At 37.0% G+C, this 17,197-nt stretch overlaps 2 protein-coding genes across 6 annotated transcripts in view; one reads left to right on the top strand and one right to left on the bottom strand.

Annotated features, from left to right (window-relative positions):
- The window catches only part of HABP2 (hyaluronan binding protein 2), a 55,839-nt gene extending 51,749 nt beyond the window's left edge, over positions 1–4,090 (top strand). For all 5 annotated transcript variants that reach the window (XM_060768449.2, XM_060768448.2, XM_060768445.2 and 2 more), the window contains exon 14: positions 63–4,090. The gene's annotated coding sequence lies outside the window, so the exon portion shown is untranslated. The remainder of the gene's footprint in view (positions 1–62) is intronic.
- Positions 1–17,197, bottom strand: part of NRAP (nebulin related anchoring protein) — an 81,883-nt gene that overhangs the window by 3,350 nt on the left and 61,336 nt on the right. Inside the window, exons 33-39 of the mRNA XM_060768441.2 lie at positions 15,268–15,372; positions 14,234–14,341; positions 12,765–13,076; positions 10,339–10,443; positions 8,039–8,137; positions 4,083–4,187; positions 1,487–1,594 (exon numbers count right to left, since the gene is read on the bottom strand). Coding sequence (XP_060624424.2) covers positions 1,487–1,594; positions 4,083–4,187; positions 8,039–8,137; positions 10,339–10,443; positions 12,765–13,076; positions 14,234–14,341; positions 15,268–15,372 — 942 coding nt within the window. The remainder of the gene's footprint in view (positions 1–1,486; positions 1,595–4,082; positions 4,188–8,038; positions 8,138–10,338; positions 10,444–12,764; positions 13,077–14,233; positions 14,342–15,267; positions 15,373–17,197) is intronic.

Genomic DNA, 17,197 nt, shown 5'->3' with positions numbered 1-17,197 from the left:
AGCTTATCAATGTTTTTTTCTCACAACACAACACTTCTTGTTTTTGTTTTTTTCATAAACAGTTTTCTTCATGAAGCAAATGGAAAGCAAATACATATACAAGCCTGAGGCCTCAAGGATGAAGAGCAGACCCAAAGCTGCCCTTGCCCTGCTCTGAAAATGCCCAATTTTAGGATCTACCACTGGCAATATGATTAGAAGCAGAACTACCGCCATGAAGCCTTCGATGATAGGGACCTCCAGTATGGATTAGCATCCCCACTGCATCAGTGAAGTAATCCCCTCCAGAGAACATTTCAGCAATTTACAACCATTATTTTAGAAACTAACATGTATGCAAGAACGACACATTATCTGAAAAATAGCTGCAGAAAACGCAAACTGTGCTTAAGATCTCATGAAATAATCACAGTGATAGCGTGGTTCGATGTCTGATTCAATGTATGTAGCTAACTATTTATGTGTAGATTATTAAAGGTTCTGGGAAGTTCAGGTTGGCCTGAAATAATGTGAATGTCAGTACCAGTAAAAACATGTTCATAGAATACAGGAAAAGATAGGCTCTGTTTTCACAGCATGTTTCCCTACAACAGTCTAAAAGGGTGCACATGAATACAACACATGTGAATCACGTTCCCAGGCACCCTAGCCAGTTGCATCCAATTACTACATCTATATATATAAAAATACTCTGTGCATAATGAGTACCTTAAAAACAAAAGAACCAATGAACGAAATCACACCAAATTTGGCAACGAAACGTCTCACAACACAAGGAGTGACCATCACTCAAAAATTATGATTTTGTCATTTGGGAGTTGTAGTTTCTGGCATTTATAGTTCATCTACAATCAAAGAGCATTCTGAACCCTACCAACGATGGAATTGAACCAAACTTTGCACACAGTTCTCCCATGACCAGCAGAAAATACTGGAAGGGTTTGGTGGGCATTGACCTTGAGTTTGAGAGTTGTAGTTCACCTACATCTAGAGAGCACTGTGGACTCAAACAATGATGGATCTGGACCAAAGTTGGCACAAGCACTCAATACGCCCAAATATAAACACAGATGGAGTTTGGGGGAAATAGACCTTGACATTTGAGAGTTGTAGTCACTGGGATTCACAGTTCACCTACAATCAAAGAGCATTCTGAACCCCATGAACGACAGAATCGGGGCAGACTTCCCACACAGAACCCCCATGACCATCAGAAAATACTTAAGGCCATCCAATCCAAAAAGTGGATCATCAGGGCAAGAAAACGTAATCAAAGTCTTCCTGAAAAAGAGCCATCCAGCCATAGATATAGATAGTCCACTGCTCTATTACATTCACTGCATGCCCTTGGGCCTGTTACCGTCTCTTATCATGGCATAGCCCATAGAGTTGATTGTTCTAGAAGCTTACATATTGTGAGCAATTTGGAAGAAAGGGTGGGTATACATGGAGGAATAAACAAATAAATAAAAATAATGTGTCATACATCACTGGCAATTTCTCTGGAAGCTTTAGCTGTCTGGAAGGGTATGGCATCCAATCGTAAGTCATAGCCAGCTGCCCTTATCTGCTCCCAAGATGTTTTATATCTTTTCTGCATTAAAGAAGGAAGGGAACAAAAAGAGAAAGCAAGAAAGATAGAAAAATTGTCGTTAATTACTGGCTTTTGAGGTGATCATAAAGTTCTCTGAAATTGTGCCCAGTCTGTAACCTTCAGTTTCATACCTATAAAATATATTAGAAAAGTCCTACTTATGAAAAATCCCAAACACCGCAATGGGGATTTTACTTTGCACTTCATGCATACATTGATTTGTGTTTATTAGTTTCTGTTAGACACTTTGATGCATCAGCTGCATCAATATTGCATTGACATTGCCCCTATTCTGTCTTTTGAAACATCTAGTAGTAGTGTCTTGGGTTTTACAGCACAGGAGTTTCACTGCTATATTCTCCACCAACTATGGCTTCAAACATTTCTAGCTCCAGATCCTCATGGGTTCAGCTTATCTAAAATAATGAACTGGTTGATAACATATTGGATATGTTTAAGGATATGGACTAGACGCAAACTCAGAAGAGAATACGCCAAATCACATTTCAGTTCCAAGAGTTTAGATTATAATATTTGCAGTTATTATGAATTGTTAGCTCTGTTTCCTGCTGGAAATAGTTCCACAATTCTGGCAAATAGAGTTGGTGGAATGGTAGCCTGTGAGCCAAATGCAGCCCATGAGATCCCATTTGTGGCCCCAGAAGTTCTCCCAGATCCCTAGAGTCCAAAACATTTTGGTGGAAAAAATAGTGGGTTTTGTCCACTGCTGAAAGCTCAAAATTGCCACCAAAATGCAGTGTTTTCTGCTACCATAAGCCTAAAGCCACTACAACACTTAATAATATCCCTAACACTTCAAAAGCTGGTGAAAATGAAACTGGGAGTGGCATTGCATCACCCAACATCAGCTGCAACATTTTTATTCCTGCTCTTGCATAGTTTGTATCTTTTGTAATTCCAAAACATGACAAATCAAATGGGGGGACAACTCCTCTCTCCCCCCCCCCCAAACTTTACAGAGTTAGGTATTATAGTTTATCAATGGCATTAATTCTAAAAAACACATTTAAAAAAAAAGAAAGAAGAAAAATTACCCTTCAAATCAGAAATTTGCCTCAGCAAACCATACCCCAGTTTTTAAAAACCTTTGGAAGAGCCTTAGTGTAGGACTACAAAAATGCCAAAGAACAGGCCCACAAGAGAATGGAAAGAGGGGTCGTAGAGGTACAGAAACTAACAAAATCCAAGAAGCTATACTGCAAGAACAAAGACTTCTTGTTTAGGAAATCTGAAAAAATCAGTTTTGTTTCACCTTTTATATTTTTCCTCTCACCCTTTCTTCCATCTGCTTTTTACAACACTTGCTCAATCTGACAATCATAAAAGTTTGCACACATTTATTTTACATCTATTTCCCTATTATGTCCATGCCCCCCCCCAAACACACAAGTGCGTATTAGCTCAAATGCAGCACTTTCCCCCACATGATAGGTGTATACCACTAGCAAATCCTAGTCATTTCCTTTCTCTCTCTCTCCCTCTTTTTAAATCTACCAAAGCTTTTGCCTTGCTGTTGAGGATCATTTTGCAGTACGGGTCCTTTGATTTGAAACACCATGCATCATTTTACTTTATCACAGTTTGCACAGTTTTTACACTCATCCTCACACATTATATTCATTTGATTTACAGCTATCTGTGCAGCTTTCCGAATATCTATATATGTGTTTTTGTGCGCCTTAAGGTCAGTCTCTCTCAACAGCTTTCTGTATGTGGCATCTCATCCAATTGTATATCTACCAAAAACAGTTTCGCTTTTAATGAGGGGCCCCCAACTCCTCCATCTCCCCATGCTCTCACTGGCTGTTTCAGTTCAAATACATGCTGATCCACTTGAATGTTTTGTGAAGAAATAGTACATAGCAGACTTACAGCTGTGACATTGATCTGTGTGTGGCAATACAGTTCTAACTGCATGAGCGATATATCTCACTTATTCTTTCCTTCGAACATGAGAGGAAAGGTTTGTCAATGTACAATGCAAAATGTACTTCCTGCCTTCACTTCTTTTAAGAGCCAGAATGGGCTTTTTAGCATTACCTTTTTCTATTTTGGATTTCAGTAATTGATTAAAGGCATTGTTTTGTGCACTTTAATGCAGCTTATTTTTTCTTTAAAAGGGGTTTTAAATTTCTCATCAGAGAAACATTGAAATGTGTCTGTTGTGATTGTTTAGCTTACTAACTATATATGAGCCATAAAATTATATCACTGGCAGAATGGAGTGTGATCAGATATATTCCAGTATCTATATTAATATACTCCTAGCTATCTATCATGCATTGGATTTACATATTGCCCCCCTCCCATCCCACCAGAACTTCTGAGATGACCTAGTCCCAGTCAGCTTGAGTGCTGCATATGGAGGGAACTGGGGGGGGGGGGGCGTCCCACATCCAATTGCTTTGTAACCATCTGTGTTCATTTACAAAATCAGTTGCTTACAATAAAGAGAACTATCACTTACATCACTAATATGAAGAGCATTCAGACGTGCCCTTATAAAGTCAGGATGGTCAGGAGGAAGAGTATAATTCTGCATGGAGTCCACATGCCCAGCTCTGTACAGACGCTGTCAAATCAAATAACATTTAATTTACTATCACAATATCTGTAAAGATAAAACAAGAATCACAACATATAATATAAAACACAATCATTCCCATGCTTATTATAGCTGCCCAAAAGGAAAATATTAGTATCACTCAAAGAAACAAAACAAAAAAAGCTCCAAAAACATATCGGTGTAAAAAAAATCAGAAATCTAAATTAGAATTTGCTATCATTTGCTACTCTAAATTAGAATTTGCTATAGGAAAGGAATTGAAATTGCACAAAATTGTGATTGCACAAATTTTTCAGTATAATGTATTTGTTTCATGGCCGGAATCACTGGGTTGTTGTAGGTTTTTCAGGTTGTATGGCCATGTTCTAGAAGCATTCTCTCCTGACATTTCACCTGCATCTGTGGCAAGCATCCTCAGAAGGATGATGAGGATGCTTGCCACAGATGCAGGCAAAACATCAGGAGAGAATGGTTCTAGAACATGGCCGTACAAGCCGAAAAACCTACAACAACCCACTGTTTCAGTGTACTTCTAACAATCACAAATTGTATGCGATGTCCTAAAAGAATTGTAACATTCAGGTTTCTTCTGCAGTGGTGCTACTGAAAGTGATGGTTTCCTGGAATGTTTCCAGGAAAGAAACAATGGTAGAGAATGCATATAAATATTAGGCCTGGGTAACAACGGAAAAAATTGTTTCTAAAATCGATTTGTATTTGGGGGGGTTTTTTGTTTCGATATTTAAAATAATTACAAAATTTTCCTTTTAAAAAGTTCAATATTTACGAAATTTCGTAAATGGTAAAAAATTAACGAATCGATTTCCGAAACAATAACGAATCGATTCGTTAATGGCGGACGCAACCGCGAAATACCCTAAAAAACCTCCAAAACCTTCTGAAGCTTCCCTCTCCCTCTGTTGTTGACTGTTGGTGTGATATTATATATTTTTTTCACTAATTAAACCATAAAACTGGCCCAGACATGCGGAAATAATAACGAAACGACCTCAAAACAATAACGAAACGAATACAATATCGAAATACGAAGCATTTACAAAACGTTTTTGAAAATTCGTTTTTTTTAATAATTGCTCCAGAATGGTTCGTTATCGTTTTGTAATTGAAAAAATTAACGAATTATTAACGAATTATGAATTAATGAAACGAAACCGCCCAGCCCTAATAAATATGGTCCTGGTCCTTGATACATTGTTATTCTTGCTGCTTCTGCATGTCTTCAAATCATTTAGGACTTATGGCAACACTAGGGCAAACCTATCTGAGTTTTCTTGACAATATTTGTTGCCATTTCCTTCTTATGAGACTGAGAGAGTGTGACTTGTCTAAGGTTATCCAGCAGTCATGGCTTTTTTTTTTGTCGTGTCAGGAGCAACTTGAGAAACTGCAAGTCACTTCTGGTGTGAGAGAATTGGCTGTCTGCAAGGACATTACCCAGGGGACGCCCAGATGATCTGATGTTTTTATCATCCTTGTGGGAGGCTTTTCTAATGTCCCCGCATGAGGAGCTGGAGTTGATAGAGGGAGCTCATCCACCTCTTCCTGGATTTGAACCTGTGACCTGTTGGTCTTCAGTCCTGCTGACACAGGGGGTTAACCCACTGCGCCACTCATGGCTGAGGAGTGAGTTGAACTGCAGTCCCTAGTCCAGCAATCTTAACACTACACCACACTGCTCTGACACATTAGAGAAGGAAATTTAGTGAGTGGAAGTCATTTTAGATTAGTTTAGGTGTTTTTTTTTTCTGTTGTGTTTTTGTGCTACCCTTCCTTCTTTCCTATCCTCTTGTTATTGTTCCCCCTCTTTCCCTGTGTTGATTTATAAAATGTTTAATAAAAATTATTTGGAAAAAAAAAAAAGAGAAGGAAATTCTCAGTCACTCACATCAGATAGCTTGAGATCCACTGTTTCATTTTGGTTTATTTAATGCTTTCTATTTTTATCTAATGAAAGAAAGCTTCCATCAGATAGTCTGAGACACAGTGCTCCAAATTAATCAATTTGATACCTTCTATTTTTATCAAATGAGAGAGAAATTCTAGTCATTTCAGAATGGAGTCAGCAATGATGGTCACTCACTAAAGAATTATAGCCATTCATCGAAGTAGGAGTTGAGGTGAAATTCCTTGGTTCCAAGCATCCTGAATGGTATCATCAAGTTAGTTGTGCATTATGGAGTCAAGGCTCCAAGAATCAGAGTATAGAAACTTTTCAACATTATTTGTCAACCTCTCTGATTTCTCTGGTTCCCTCTGAATAGAGTTGCAATCTTTGTAAGAGCCAGAGGGAAAATTGCTAGTATTAGTTTGTTGACTTTGAGAAAGTTCATTTCTCTACTTCTGGGAAAATAAATTCCTAGAATACCTTGATCTGATGTGTGGGTGTTCAAAAACATAATACATGCACATGATTTCACACATATGCACATTCCAAAACCAACAAAATTGGATCAACACAACCACTTCCAGTTTTGGACTCTGTTTGGACATGGCTATGGGAATTATCCTGATGAGAGCACTTATGCTTCAGAATTTAACATTACACTAGAGATTATATTACACTGTCTCGACATTTCCCATTTTTGACCATGTTCCAGAAAAGAACTAGACAGAATTATTAACTAAACTTATTTATTTCCATGAAATTCAACCCATGGTCAGAAAGTCACCTTTAGAAAGAACAAATATAATGGCATGAGGAATTTGATGGTTAACTAGTCAGTAACAGAATTATGTTCTGGGTTCTGGAACAGCATTTTACTAAGTTACTACATTATGGATGCCTTCAGCATATCATATTCATTCTTCTTAAAATTAACTTTCCAAGTCTTGCCTGAAAAGATAGGAACCTTGAAACTGGTCAATTATGTCTGTGGAACTCCCTCCCCAGCAAATTATATCAGCGCCCTCCCTCCTGACCTTCAGGAAAAAAACAAAAAATTGGCTTTGGGACTAAGCCTTTGGTAAGTAAATTTGAGCAGTGCAAAATAACAGAGTGGGACTTGTATTACATGACTTTAATTGATGTTTTAATATTGATGTTTTTAATTGTTTGGGATTTTAATGCATTGTTTATTTATTGATATGTATATGTGTGGCACCAAATTGTTACTTTTGTAAGGCTGCTCTGAGTCCCCTTCAGGGTGAAAAGGGCATATTACAAGTGTGGAAAATAAATAAATAAATACTTGGGAGCACCCCAACTTGTCTAACAGTTTTGCAGAGACTCTATGCAATTGTAGTGATCTCTCCTACTATCCTATTTTCTTGACCTTTTTGTTATGGTAATGCCAAGATTTTACTCTTCACAAGCTTCAGTGTGAAATATAAACCAAACAAACACTGAGGCATTTGTGAGGAAAGTTTTAGACTTCAGCATTTGGTTATTATGGATATAAAAGAGCTTCTATGTACAAAACACCATGCTACTAAATTTAAAAAACCCTTTCTAGAAATTCTTATGTAGGCACGTTCTACACAAATGTACAAATCATAGATAGATGCTTTGTCAAACTATGTGTACGTGAGTGAGGGAGCAATCCAGCAACAAAGAGAGTCAAATTTTACTTCAGCACTGTACCCAAGAGCAGCAATATATCCTAGAAAATTGATAAATTGGTTGCATGGTACGTACATCTTTCAAAACCTTGCCATTCCTGCTCACCCCCAACAAACATTATCTGAGCCAGTCTCCAATACATTTTTTTCAATATTTGTCAAACACCATCTATATATAGATATCCCTTTACAGCTAAATCATCTTTTTCAGTGTTGTGGTTATTAACACTACATAACTAATGACGATCCATTGATGACTTATAACATACTTAACCTACCTCATTACATTGAAGGTAGCTCTTCTTGGCGTGAGTGAAATCCAAAGAATCAGTTACTGTGGTGAACTTCAGTCTGTCTGGTTTTTGGCGGTACTTTGTCTATAAATGCAATCAGGGAGGCAATAAAGAATGAAGTTTAAAAATAAATTAAAATAATTTTATGTAATTGGTAGTAGACATAGGAACAACATACCGACACAGTGACTATAAACACACACACATAGTGAAATGAAGGTTTTTTTCAAGTTACATAAAGGATTTTAATAATTTTAATGACTGATTGAGAGAAGCCTATGTACGCTAAGCTCGTGAAATGACTTCTCCGACAGAAATGTAACTTGGCTCGATCAATTCAGTGTGGTTTTGTTATTTAGATGGAGCAACACAACAAAGGCACATGTTCTTTTCAATGCAGTTTCACTGTACAACTGATCAATATGATTCAAACATACTGTGGTAGTGAGGCTTGCAAGAAAGATTTTTCTTTTCCTGGACAAACAGATGTTTGTACTCAAAATGCCACCTCCTTTTACTTATGAATCTCCAAACTACAGGTCAGAAGGCGGACATGTGGTACGATAAAAAGAAAGTGGACAAAAATTTCGGGAACTACTTTGTGTGCTCGGCCTTATATAAAATTTGGGTAAACTACAAACCAAAATTCTATTTAAAAAAAACACCATTGTGGATTTCACCTTTGGAGGCAATCAATAGAAGAGAACGGGGCCAACATACAAAGAATTTTTAAGAACACAACAGGGTAGCCATATAATAAAACCCCAAGAAGAACTAAACTTAATATATAAGAATCTAACATGGTTTCAATATAGACAAATTCAAGAATACTACCATAAAGACAGAAAATTAGGCTTTGCTGAAAAAGACACAATATGGGAAAAGATGCTGTCAAAGCAAAACAATAACGAAGATGTATAAAATTCTGTTACAATGGTCTACTGAAACGGAACAAGTTAAAAATTGTATGATAAAATGGGCTGCCAATATTAGAAGAACAATAAAAATGGAAGAGTGGGAATTAATGTGTAATAAGAGACTAAAATATACTTATTCAATTGATCTTTGAGAAAATTGGTACAAGATGATGTATCAGTGGTACATTACACCACAAAAACTGGCCAAATGCTATAAAAACATTAAGGACTGCTGCTGGAAATGTGAGAGGGTAACAGGAACCTTTTTTCACATGTGGTGGGGATGTAAAACTGCTAAGATATATTGGAAAAGAATCCATAAAATTATAAAAAAAAAATTAAAAATGAAATTTCAAATGAAACCCGAATATTATTTACTAGGGATGTTAGATAAGAAAATAAACAAAAATGAAGACATTTTATTCAACTATATGTGTACAGCAGCCAGAATTGTGTATACTAGAAAGTGGAAAACCAAAGAAACTCTGACGGAAGAAGAGTGGAAACTAAAGATATGGGACATAATGAATATGGACAAATTAACTTATTATTTGAAAACATACCAAGGCAAACCCAAATACCCTACAGATTGGACTTTATTAAATAATTTTTTGAATGTAAAAGGCATAGACGTAAATACCAGATGATGGAGAGAAAAATTACAATTAATAAGTAAGAGTTCAACAACCTTGACAGGAAAAATTCAGAAGTCAACAATCAACAACTTTTTATTTTTATTTTTTATTTTCATTTTTTATTTTTCATTTTTTATTTTTGAACTCTTTTTTTCTTTTTTCTCTTTTTAAGTTCTATTTTTTCATGACTTTTTCCCCATTTCTCTCTCTTTTTCCCCTCCCTTGATAGTACTCCTTTCCATTCCCCAAACGTTCCATCCCCTTTTCCACAAAACCCACACCCCCTTTCCCAAAACCTACACCCACACCCTGAGATCCCCCTTTCCTCTTCTTTCTAAAATAAATAAAATTATTCAAAAAAGAGAGAAGTTTTCTCTATAATAAGCAATGATGATCAGAATAAACTACTCTCCATATTGCTATCAGTTTCCAGTATGCAATTTTCAAAACTTATTACCACTTGGTGAGCATTCCATTGCTGAATTTGCTGCCTTTATTTATTGCTAGCGTTTTTGTTGTTTAGTCTCCTGCTCAGGGCAGAATATATGCAGAAGGATGTCACAGGTGGACCACTATCTTGTGTACTACTCTTTGGTAACGTACGCCCGTTGTATAAACAGGCTCCCACATCAAAAGGAAATGCTAAGCTACATCCATAAGTGTCATGTAACAAGGAGCCTTGATGGTAAACAATTCTTACAGACGTTCCATCCCATGAAAGATTTATCAGTACCTCACTGATGAGTTCTCCAGCCTTCTTTACATTTTCTATCTGAGGTGATCTCAGAGCCACCCAGCCAACCCCCTTCATGAAGTTCAGGTCTGATTTGTAGCGAGACTGTGAAATGAAAACAAAACAAAAATCTTTAGACTTTATCTGATTATTTCTCTTGTCTAGATATGATTCCCTGGTTTGTATTAACATTTTAATTTCTCTATTTTCCATGCATACATCAGCCAAACTGCATTTGCGTTCATCCATTCCTTTCGGAATTAAATAATGGATCATACAAAAGAAACAAAAGGAGCTCCCACAACTGAATTAATATAATTGCAAGCAGAAAAGTAATATAACCTGTTAGTACTGTCATCCTTTCAAAGCTACTCAATGACAAAGGCCCAACCAAGGAATACAAAATATATTTTGTTCAAAATCAGGACAAGGTTAATTCTTCTTCTCCACAGGATAACTATTTAGGATAAATTTAGATTTGTTTCTCACAGAAACTTCCATATTTAATAGCTGGTTCAAGTGAGTGTGAACAGATAGGTTTGTGTGAATGTGGTGGATAATAAACTTTAGAATATTTCACAGTCAGTTTTTCCACTAAGGTTTATATCTAGATGGTGAACATTTTTAAAGGTCCACATCTACAAAAACATTATTGGGCAAATTCTAACATATATATAATGTGTGAAACAATGCTTAGCTGTAAGGCCAACTGAAACAACAGCTGTGATTGTGAAATGGAATCTGGAGCAGTTCTACACAGACACTTTATCCCGGATATGATCCGGAGTATTGATTTCCAGATTGGTCCCAGAATAGTTTTTCCTTCCGGACCCCAGGCCACTGAGGAGGTAAGAGGGAGTCCTTACCACTGGTTTCAGGCTTCTGCAAAGGCAACAAGGGGTCCAGACTGTCCAACAACACCAAACGCGTTTTGGAGCTCCTGGATGGCCACACCTACTATTCCTCTCTTTTTCTCATAATAGTTATGGTTACTGGGCACAAAGTGGGAAAAGGAGGAATCATCTCTTTTTTTCCTTGTGCTCTGGCCAACATCACTCCAGGCAATGAGTGGTAATCACTAGACATGTCACAGCTGATGGCTGACGCTATGACAAGATAAGTGCCATCCTGTGTCCCCGGGCCACCCAAACTCAGAGAATACAGGATAGTAATGTAAACAGTGGCCACCAGTTCCATCTTGGAACCAGACCAACTTTTACATTGGCTCAAAGTTGCAGTTTACCCAGATTCTCAGGAGAAATTCAGAGCAACTTAGAATTTTTGTTAATGTGGTTCAAGTTGATGTTAAATGCTTTGGCACATATTAAACTGAATTTTATTCCATGTGTTATGCAGCAGCCACGAAGTTGAGTGATATCCTAGTTTGCACAAAGCATTGCCTTTGTTTCATATCCATGGTATAACATTCCAACCTTGATTATGAACTAAAGCTTGAAATAACTGTAAGCATTACTCCTGCAATGAAAACTAAAGAAAACAGGAAGAAGCCTATGTATTCTAAAGGTACTATATTCCATCTGATTTTGGAAGTTAAGCAGGGTCAGCCCTGATCAGTGCACCTGTGTGCACCAAATGTGCACACACACACACTCATACACACATGAAGAAAAACAGGATGTGAACAGGTATCTACTTTCATTTAGGTCTGGGATTCAATCAATGATGTTTCCTTATGTATTGATTCCCATTCCCATTCCGTCCTGAGTCCCCCTTCGGGGGTAGAGAATAGACGGGGTAGAAATACCAGAAATAAATAAATAAATAGACAAGTTTATGTTACTAGTTCTAAATTCAATTGTATCATATAATTTGATTTCTCAATAATATTCTGAGCTCAGAAAACCATCAGTTTCCAGAAAAATGGTAGACACATTTTTACATTAAATGGTTGCTGCTTATTATTTTATATTATTAATCATTTTAAAATTATATTACATCTTACAATATAATTATTCATTTAACTGTTTCCCAAATGTTACAGATTAGCATTTGAATTATCACCTGATTCTTTTTCAATCCAAGATTGTCTAGAATAAACAAGGTATTGTCAGATAACAAGGCATATTTCAAATTGTGCTACTGTTATTCCGTTTATAACAATTTTATTATGATGTTTTCTCAATTTGTTTGGAATTGCTCTCAGTGCACTTATCAGCCCTGGAACCACAGTTGTTTTATTTTCCCAGATTTCGTTTTTCTCAACCACCATTTTTGCTCATTTTTTTTCAAATTTATGTTCCCCACAGTAGTAGTAGCACTAGTAATAACCACTGGGGTAATAGTAGTACGGGTGGTGATGGAGGTCTTTGCTAACGTTATTATTATTTTATAAGCTTTTCTTCAAAATGTATCAGTTACATTGCCCGTACAAGTTGCTTTAAGGCTCACGCAAGATCCCTCTGTACCTCGCTCTGCAACAGGTGAACTCCCTTTGCCCATTTCATCTTCAAGTCTTCAGGAAGCACTGTATATTCATGCAGTCGTGTCCTGTAATCCTGGTCACTCACTAAATTCTGGGCCTTTCGGGCATGCACTAGGTTGACCATGTCTAAAGGCAGGTGATAGTGAGAACTGATATCCTTGGAACCTCGTTTGTACTCCTGTTCATTCTGTAATTTTGCTGCATATAAGCAATGTAGAAGATTGGTATCGTCCCAAATGCTTCTGGCACCAATGTGCTTCCCCCTCTCCTGAACAAAGTTATGCTTGTATTGAAGCTGTGTAAAAAGAAAAAAGAAAGAAACATTCTTCAGTTTGTAAGCATGCATTTTAGGTCCTTGGAAAGGTAGGTAACTAAAGAGGAAAAAGAAAAAAATGCAAAAAATGCAGCATATTTGATAAAGGTGAGAAGAATCCAGTTATTGGTGGAGTTTTGTTTGTTTGCTTTTGCGTCTTTTCTTTTAACTCCTATGTAATTTCATCTATATGGTTATCAACTATAGTCCAAAGGGCAAAGAGGCTTTACTCCATGAATAGCAATGCTGTGACTCCAAATGGTAATTGGCCTGTGGGCTCGTGGGCATGGGTATGTTGACAGTTGCCCCAAATATATCTAAAACTGGTGCTACAGCAAACTAAAACCATCATTTTTTCCAAGGATGGATGGATCTATCTATCTATCTATCTATCTATCTATCTATCTATCTATCTATCCACACTCTCTCACACACACAAATAAAAAAATCAAATGCAAAACATACAGCCTGAGCTAGGACATCACATTCACTACATCAATGAGTTAAGAAAAATTGTCTGTCGTCCTCGATTAATTCACCTTTATTTTCAATTGGCTTTGTGAACATTGCTGCTGGTCTCAAGTCTGGCAACCCTATCCATATTTGAACTTCTCATGTTGATAGAGCTGATTTTAGGCATTTTGTATAAAAGCTGAAAATTCAGTTGGGAAAATTCAGTTGGCATGAAGAGTGCCCCCCAAAACAAATTTAAATATAACCCAAATGGACAGACCAGTTATCTTAAGTGCACTGTGGTGCATATCTTAACTTTACCTTTCTCTTAATCATGTCTAGTTGGTTTAGTTGCATATTCAAAGAAATAAATGGATTATTTGATGGATGCTTATTGTCTTCAATGCTCTAGATAAATTGGAACTGAGCATCCAGAGATACTTTCCCCCCTGCAATTCCCATTGCAAGATCTTCAACATGCCTTGGCTTCTGATTAACAGTGACTCTTTTCTCTTTTTTAAAAAATTCTCACAAAGACACTCATTCATAAGTAATATATTCTGTCTCACATCCTTGTCTCACATGATTATGGGACTGCTTTAATTCAGCAAAATCCGCTTTAGACAATGTATTACATGAAGTTAACAAAAATTAGGCAAGATGGAAGGCTGCATAATTCAACTCACATCGCTGGCAATTTCTCTGGAGGCCTTGGCAGTCTGGAAAGGGATTGCTTCCATTGTCAGTTTGTAGCCTTGAGCACGGAGATTATGCCAAGACTCCCTATATTTTGCCTAAAGTGGAAATGGCAAGTTTAGATTTCTTGGTTAAATTTTAAAACATAAGTAAATTAACAAAAGAAAATATCTTTGCTGTGTTGCTGTGTGGAGTTAGCAAAGCACCTCACATCTAACAATTATTAATCAGCTATAGAAAGACCCTATCAAGTTAAATGAAATCAAAGCAATGAAATTAAAAGTACCATTAGGCCCCACTACAGAGAGGGCATGACCTTATCCTTGCAGAATATATAATGATATATAAATAGCTCTGGTACCAAGGTATCTATTGGGAACACATACTATTTCTGGTCCCTGCCAGTGTTTTATGTATTAATTTAAATTTTCTACATATCCTATAATCATATTAATCTGATTTTTTTTTACATGAAAGTGACCAAAGTTACATACCCAAATACACATTTTGTATTCTCTGGCAAAATCTGCATTTCTTATTATTATTTCATACTAAACTATGCATATGTATACACAGGGTGCAATATTCTTTGAACCATTACAATACAACATTTTTAAATGTGGACTGAAGAAAAAGGCTTGAGCATATTACTTATATTTACAAACTTCAGGCCCTTGACAGAAAAGAATGAAGGGGTCATGGCTAGCTTGTTGAGATGACCGTGCCTCTATGTTTTCATTAAGGCAAATCTTTATCTCTAGCATTCAAGGTTCCTGATTTCAACAATACACACAATATATTTTTTCACAAATCCAATTTTGTATTAAAAACCCAATGCATTTTGCAAAAAAAAAAAAAATGACATGTTTTAATGTAACAAACTTTGAAAAAGAACAAAAATATTCAGAATGTGGCCTCAGAATGTGAAGCCATCTTTTTTATCTATTGTGAATATCTCTATATTCTATATTGAATATAATTGAACCATAATTAAGACTAAAATTGAAGAAAACCAAGCACTTACCTCACTGACATTGACTGCATTCATTTTTGCTCTTTCCAGTTCAGGAAGACCCAAAGTGACTGTGTAATGATGCAAAGAGTCCTCCCCTGCTGCTTTGTACAAACGCTGTGATAAGAGTTTGAGGGAAAAGAAGTATAAGGAAAAATATACCCTTTCACATTTATCAAGAAATGTTTTAAAATATTTTGTTTAATCAAAGTCAACTTAATGAATCTATAGAGGCATAGACAAAGAAATTCTTTTTTACAAAACCCTTCTGTTTAGTTGGAAGTTTTTGTACAGTACAACAATTGTGAGGATCATAAAGAAGGCTGAAGAAAGACACACTAAGAGTGCTATGTTACAACATTGTGTCTGCAGTAAACAATGCACTAAATCAGTGGTTCTCAACATGTGGGTCCTCAGATGTTTTGGCCTTCAACTCCCAGAAAACTAACAGCTGGTAAACTGGCTGGGATTTCTGGGGGTTGTAGGGCAAAACACCTGGGGACCCACAGGTTGAGAACCACTGCACTAAAGTTTGATTTGGGAAGGCTTGGAATTCTACTTTAGGTGATCCTACTGTAGCTGTGCGTGTTAACATACAACAAGCAAGGTAAACAGATACCTCCAGAATCACTTACTGAGCATGGGTGAGGAGTCAAATAGGAAGACAAAAGAAAAGCAGATAAGCCTGCTTCACCAACTACCCTAGCATTTTGAAAAAGTATAAATCTTGTTTTATCACCAATCAGGAAATCATAAGAAAAGTGGAGGGCATCAGAAGAAGGAAAAATAATGCCATGATGCATTTTGGAAGAAACTCTCGAGTGTTTTCTAAATATTTGAAAAGTTTTTATTTGCTTAGGTTGAACAAAAGGAACGATTATCTAACCTGATTGTTTCATTGATTATGTACATAATGTTAGCTCTGAATAAATAAAATGTTGTGTAAACATTTTGAACTGCTGTTTTTGTGTGACATAGGAACACATTCCCTATACTTTTAATGGTATTTCTACCTCTCGTACCAAAGTTTTTGTTAAAGATGTAAAGCCCATGCAGACATGTTAATTGAGGGCAGTTCTAGACAGTAAAAAAAGCCAGCACCAACCCAGGTTTCAACCCAGGTTTCAAAAACCTGAGTCGGGGCAAACTGTAGTTGGCACACTGGCCCCAAAAGCCTGCACTTTTCTTGGGGGGGGGGGGGTATCTAGATGATCTCTCGGTACCCCCCACCAAAAGCCTTTAAAATAAAATAGCTTATGGGATTGGCATTTTCCTGCTGCTGGCCCTCTCCTGGTGCATTTTCCTACTCCCCGCTTCTCCTGGCGCATCATTGCTATGCACCAGGAGAGGGCCGGCAGCATGGAAAGGCCAGCCTTGTAAGTTATTTTATTTTTAAAGGCTTTGGGGGAGGGGGGGTGCCCATGCAGTTTTCCAGGCTAAATCAGCCTGGAAAACATGAGATGGCTGTCTGGACTATTCCCTCAGAAGTACAGGATTTCTAAGGGGGCAGTCCAGACAGTGGTCATAGTGGGTTCAAGCCATGCCTTTCAAGAAGGTGCGGATCTAACCCACTATCAAATTACCTTGGCAGAAATCAGAGTTTTCCTGCTTTGTGCTGTATGTATTCAATTTTGTGTGGGTTGTCATTTGGACACTACTCACAAATATCCGGGATGACGTGCATTTTGTGCCCTGTCTGGATGAGCCCTGAGTTATACCTGCATTAACATGTATTTCCCTCCAGACATTGTCTTCAGGGGTACAAAGGTTCACATTGAAATTTTTTTCTAAAAAAGCATAGCCTTCCACATGAATGTCTCCAGAACTTAGATCCTTAATCTAAGACTCTGTTCTAAAGTATCACCTCCTAGAGAGGTGATATCGAAGGGTACTTACAATGGCTCAGTTGTGTAATTCCCCAGGAGAATTATGTCATTAGTTG

This window comes from Anolis sagrei, chromosome 3, assembly GCF_037176765.1.
Source record: "Anolis sagrei isolate rAnoSag1 chromosome 3, rAnoSag1.mat, whole genome shotgun sequence".
Classification (NCBI taxonomy): Eukaryota; Metazoa; Chordata; class Lepidosauria; order Squamata; family Dactyloidae; genus Anolis; species Anolis sagrei.
The sequence above is the reverse complement of the archived record's forward strand: the minus strand, read 5'-3'. Positions and strand labels throughout refer to the sequence as shown.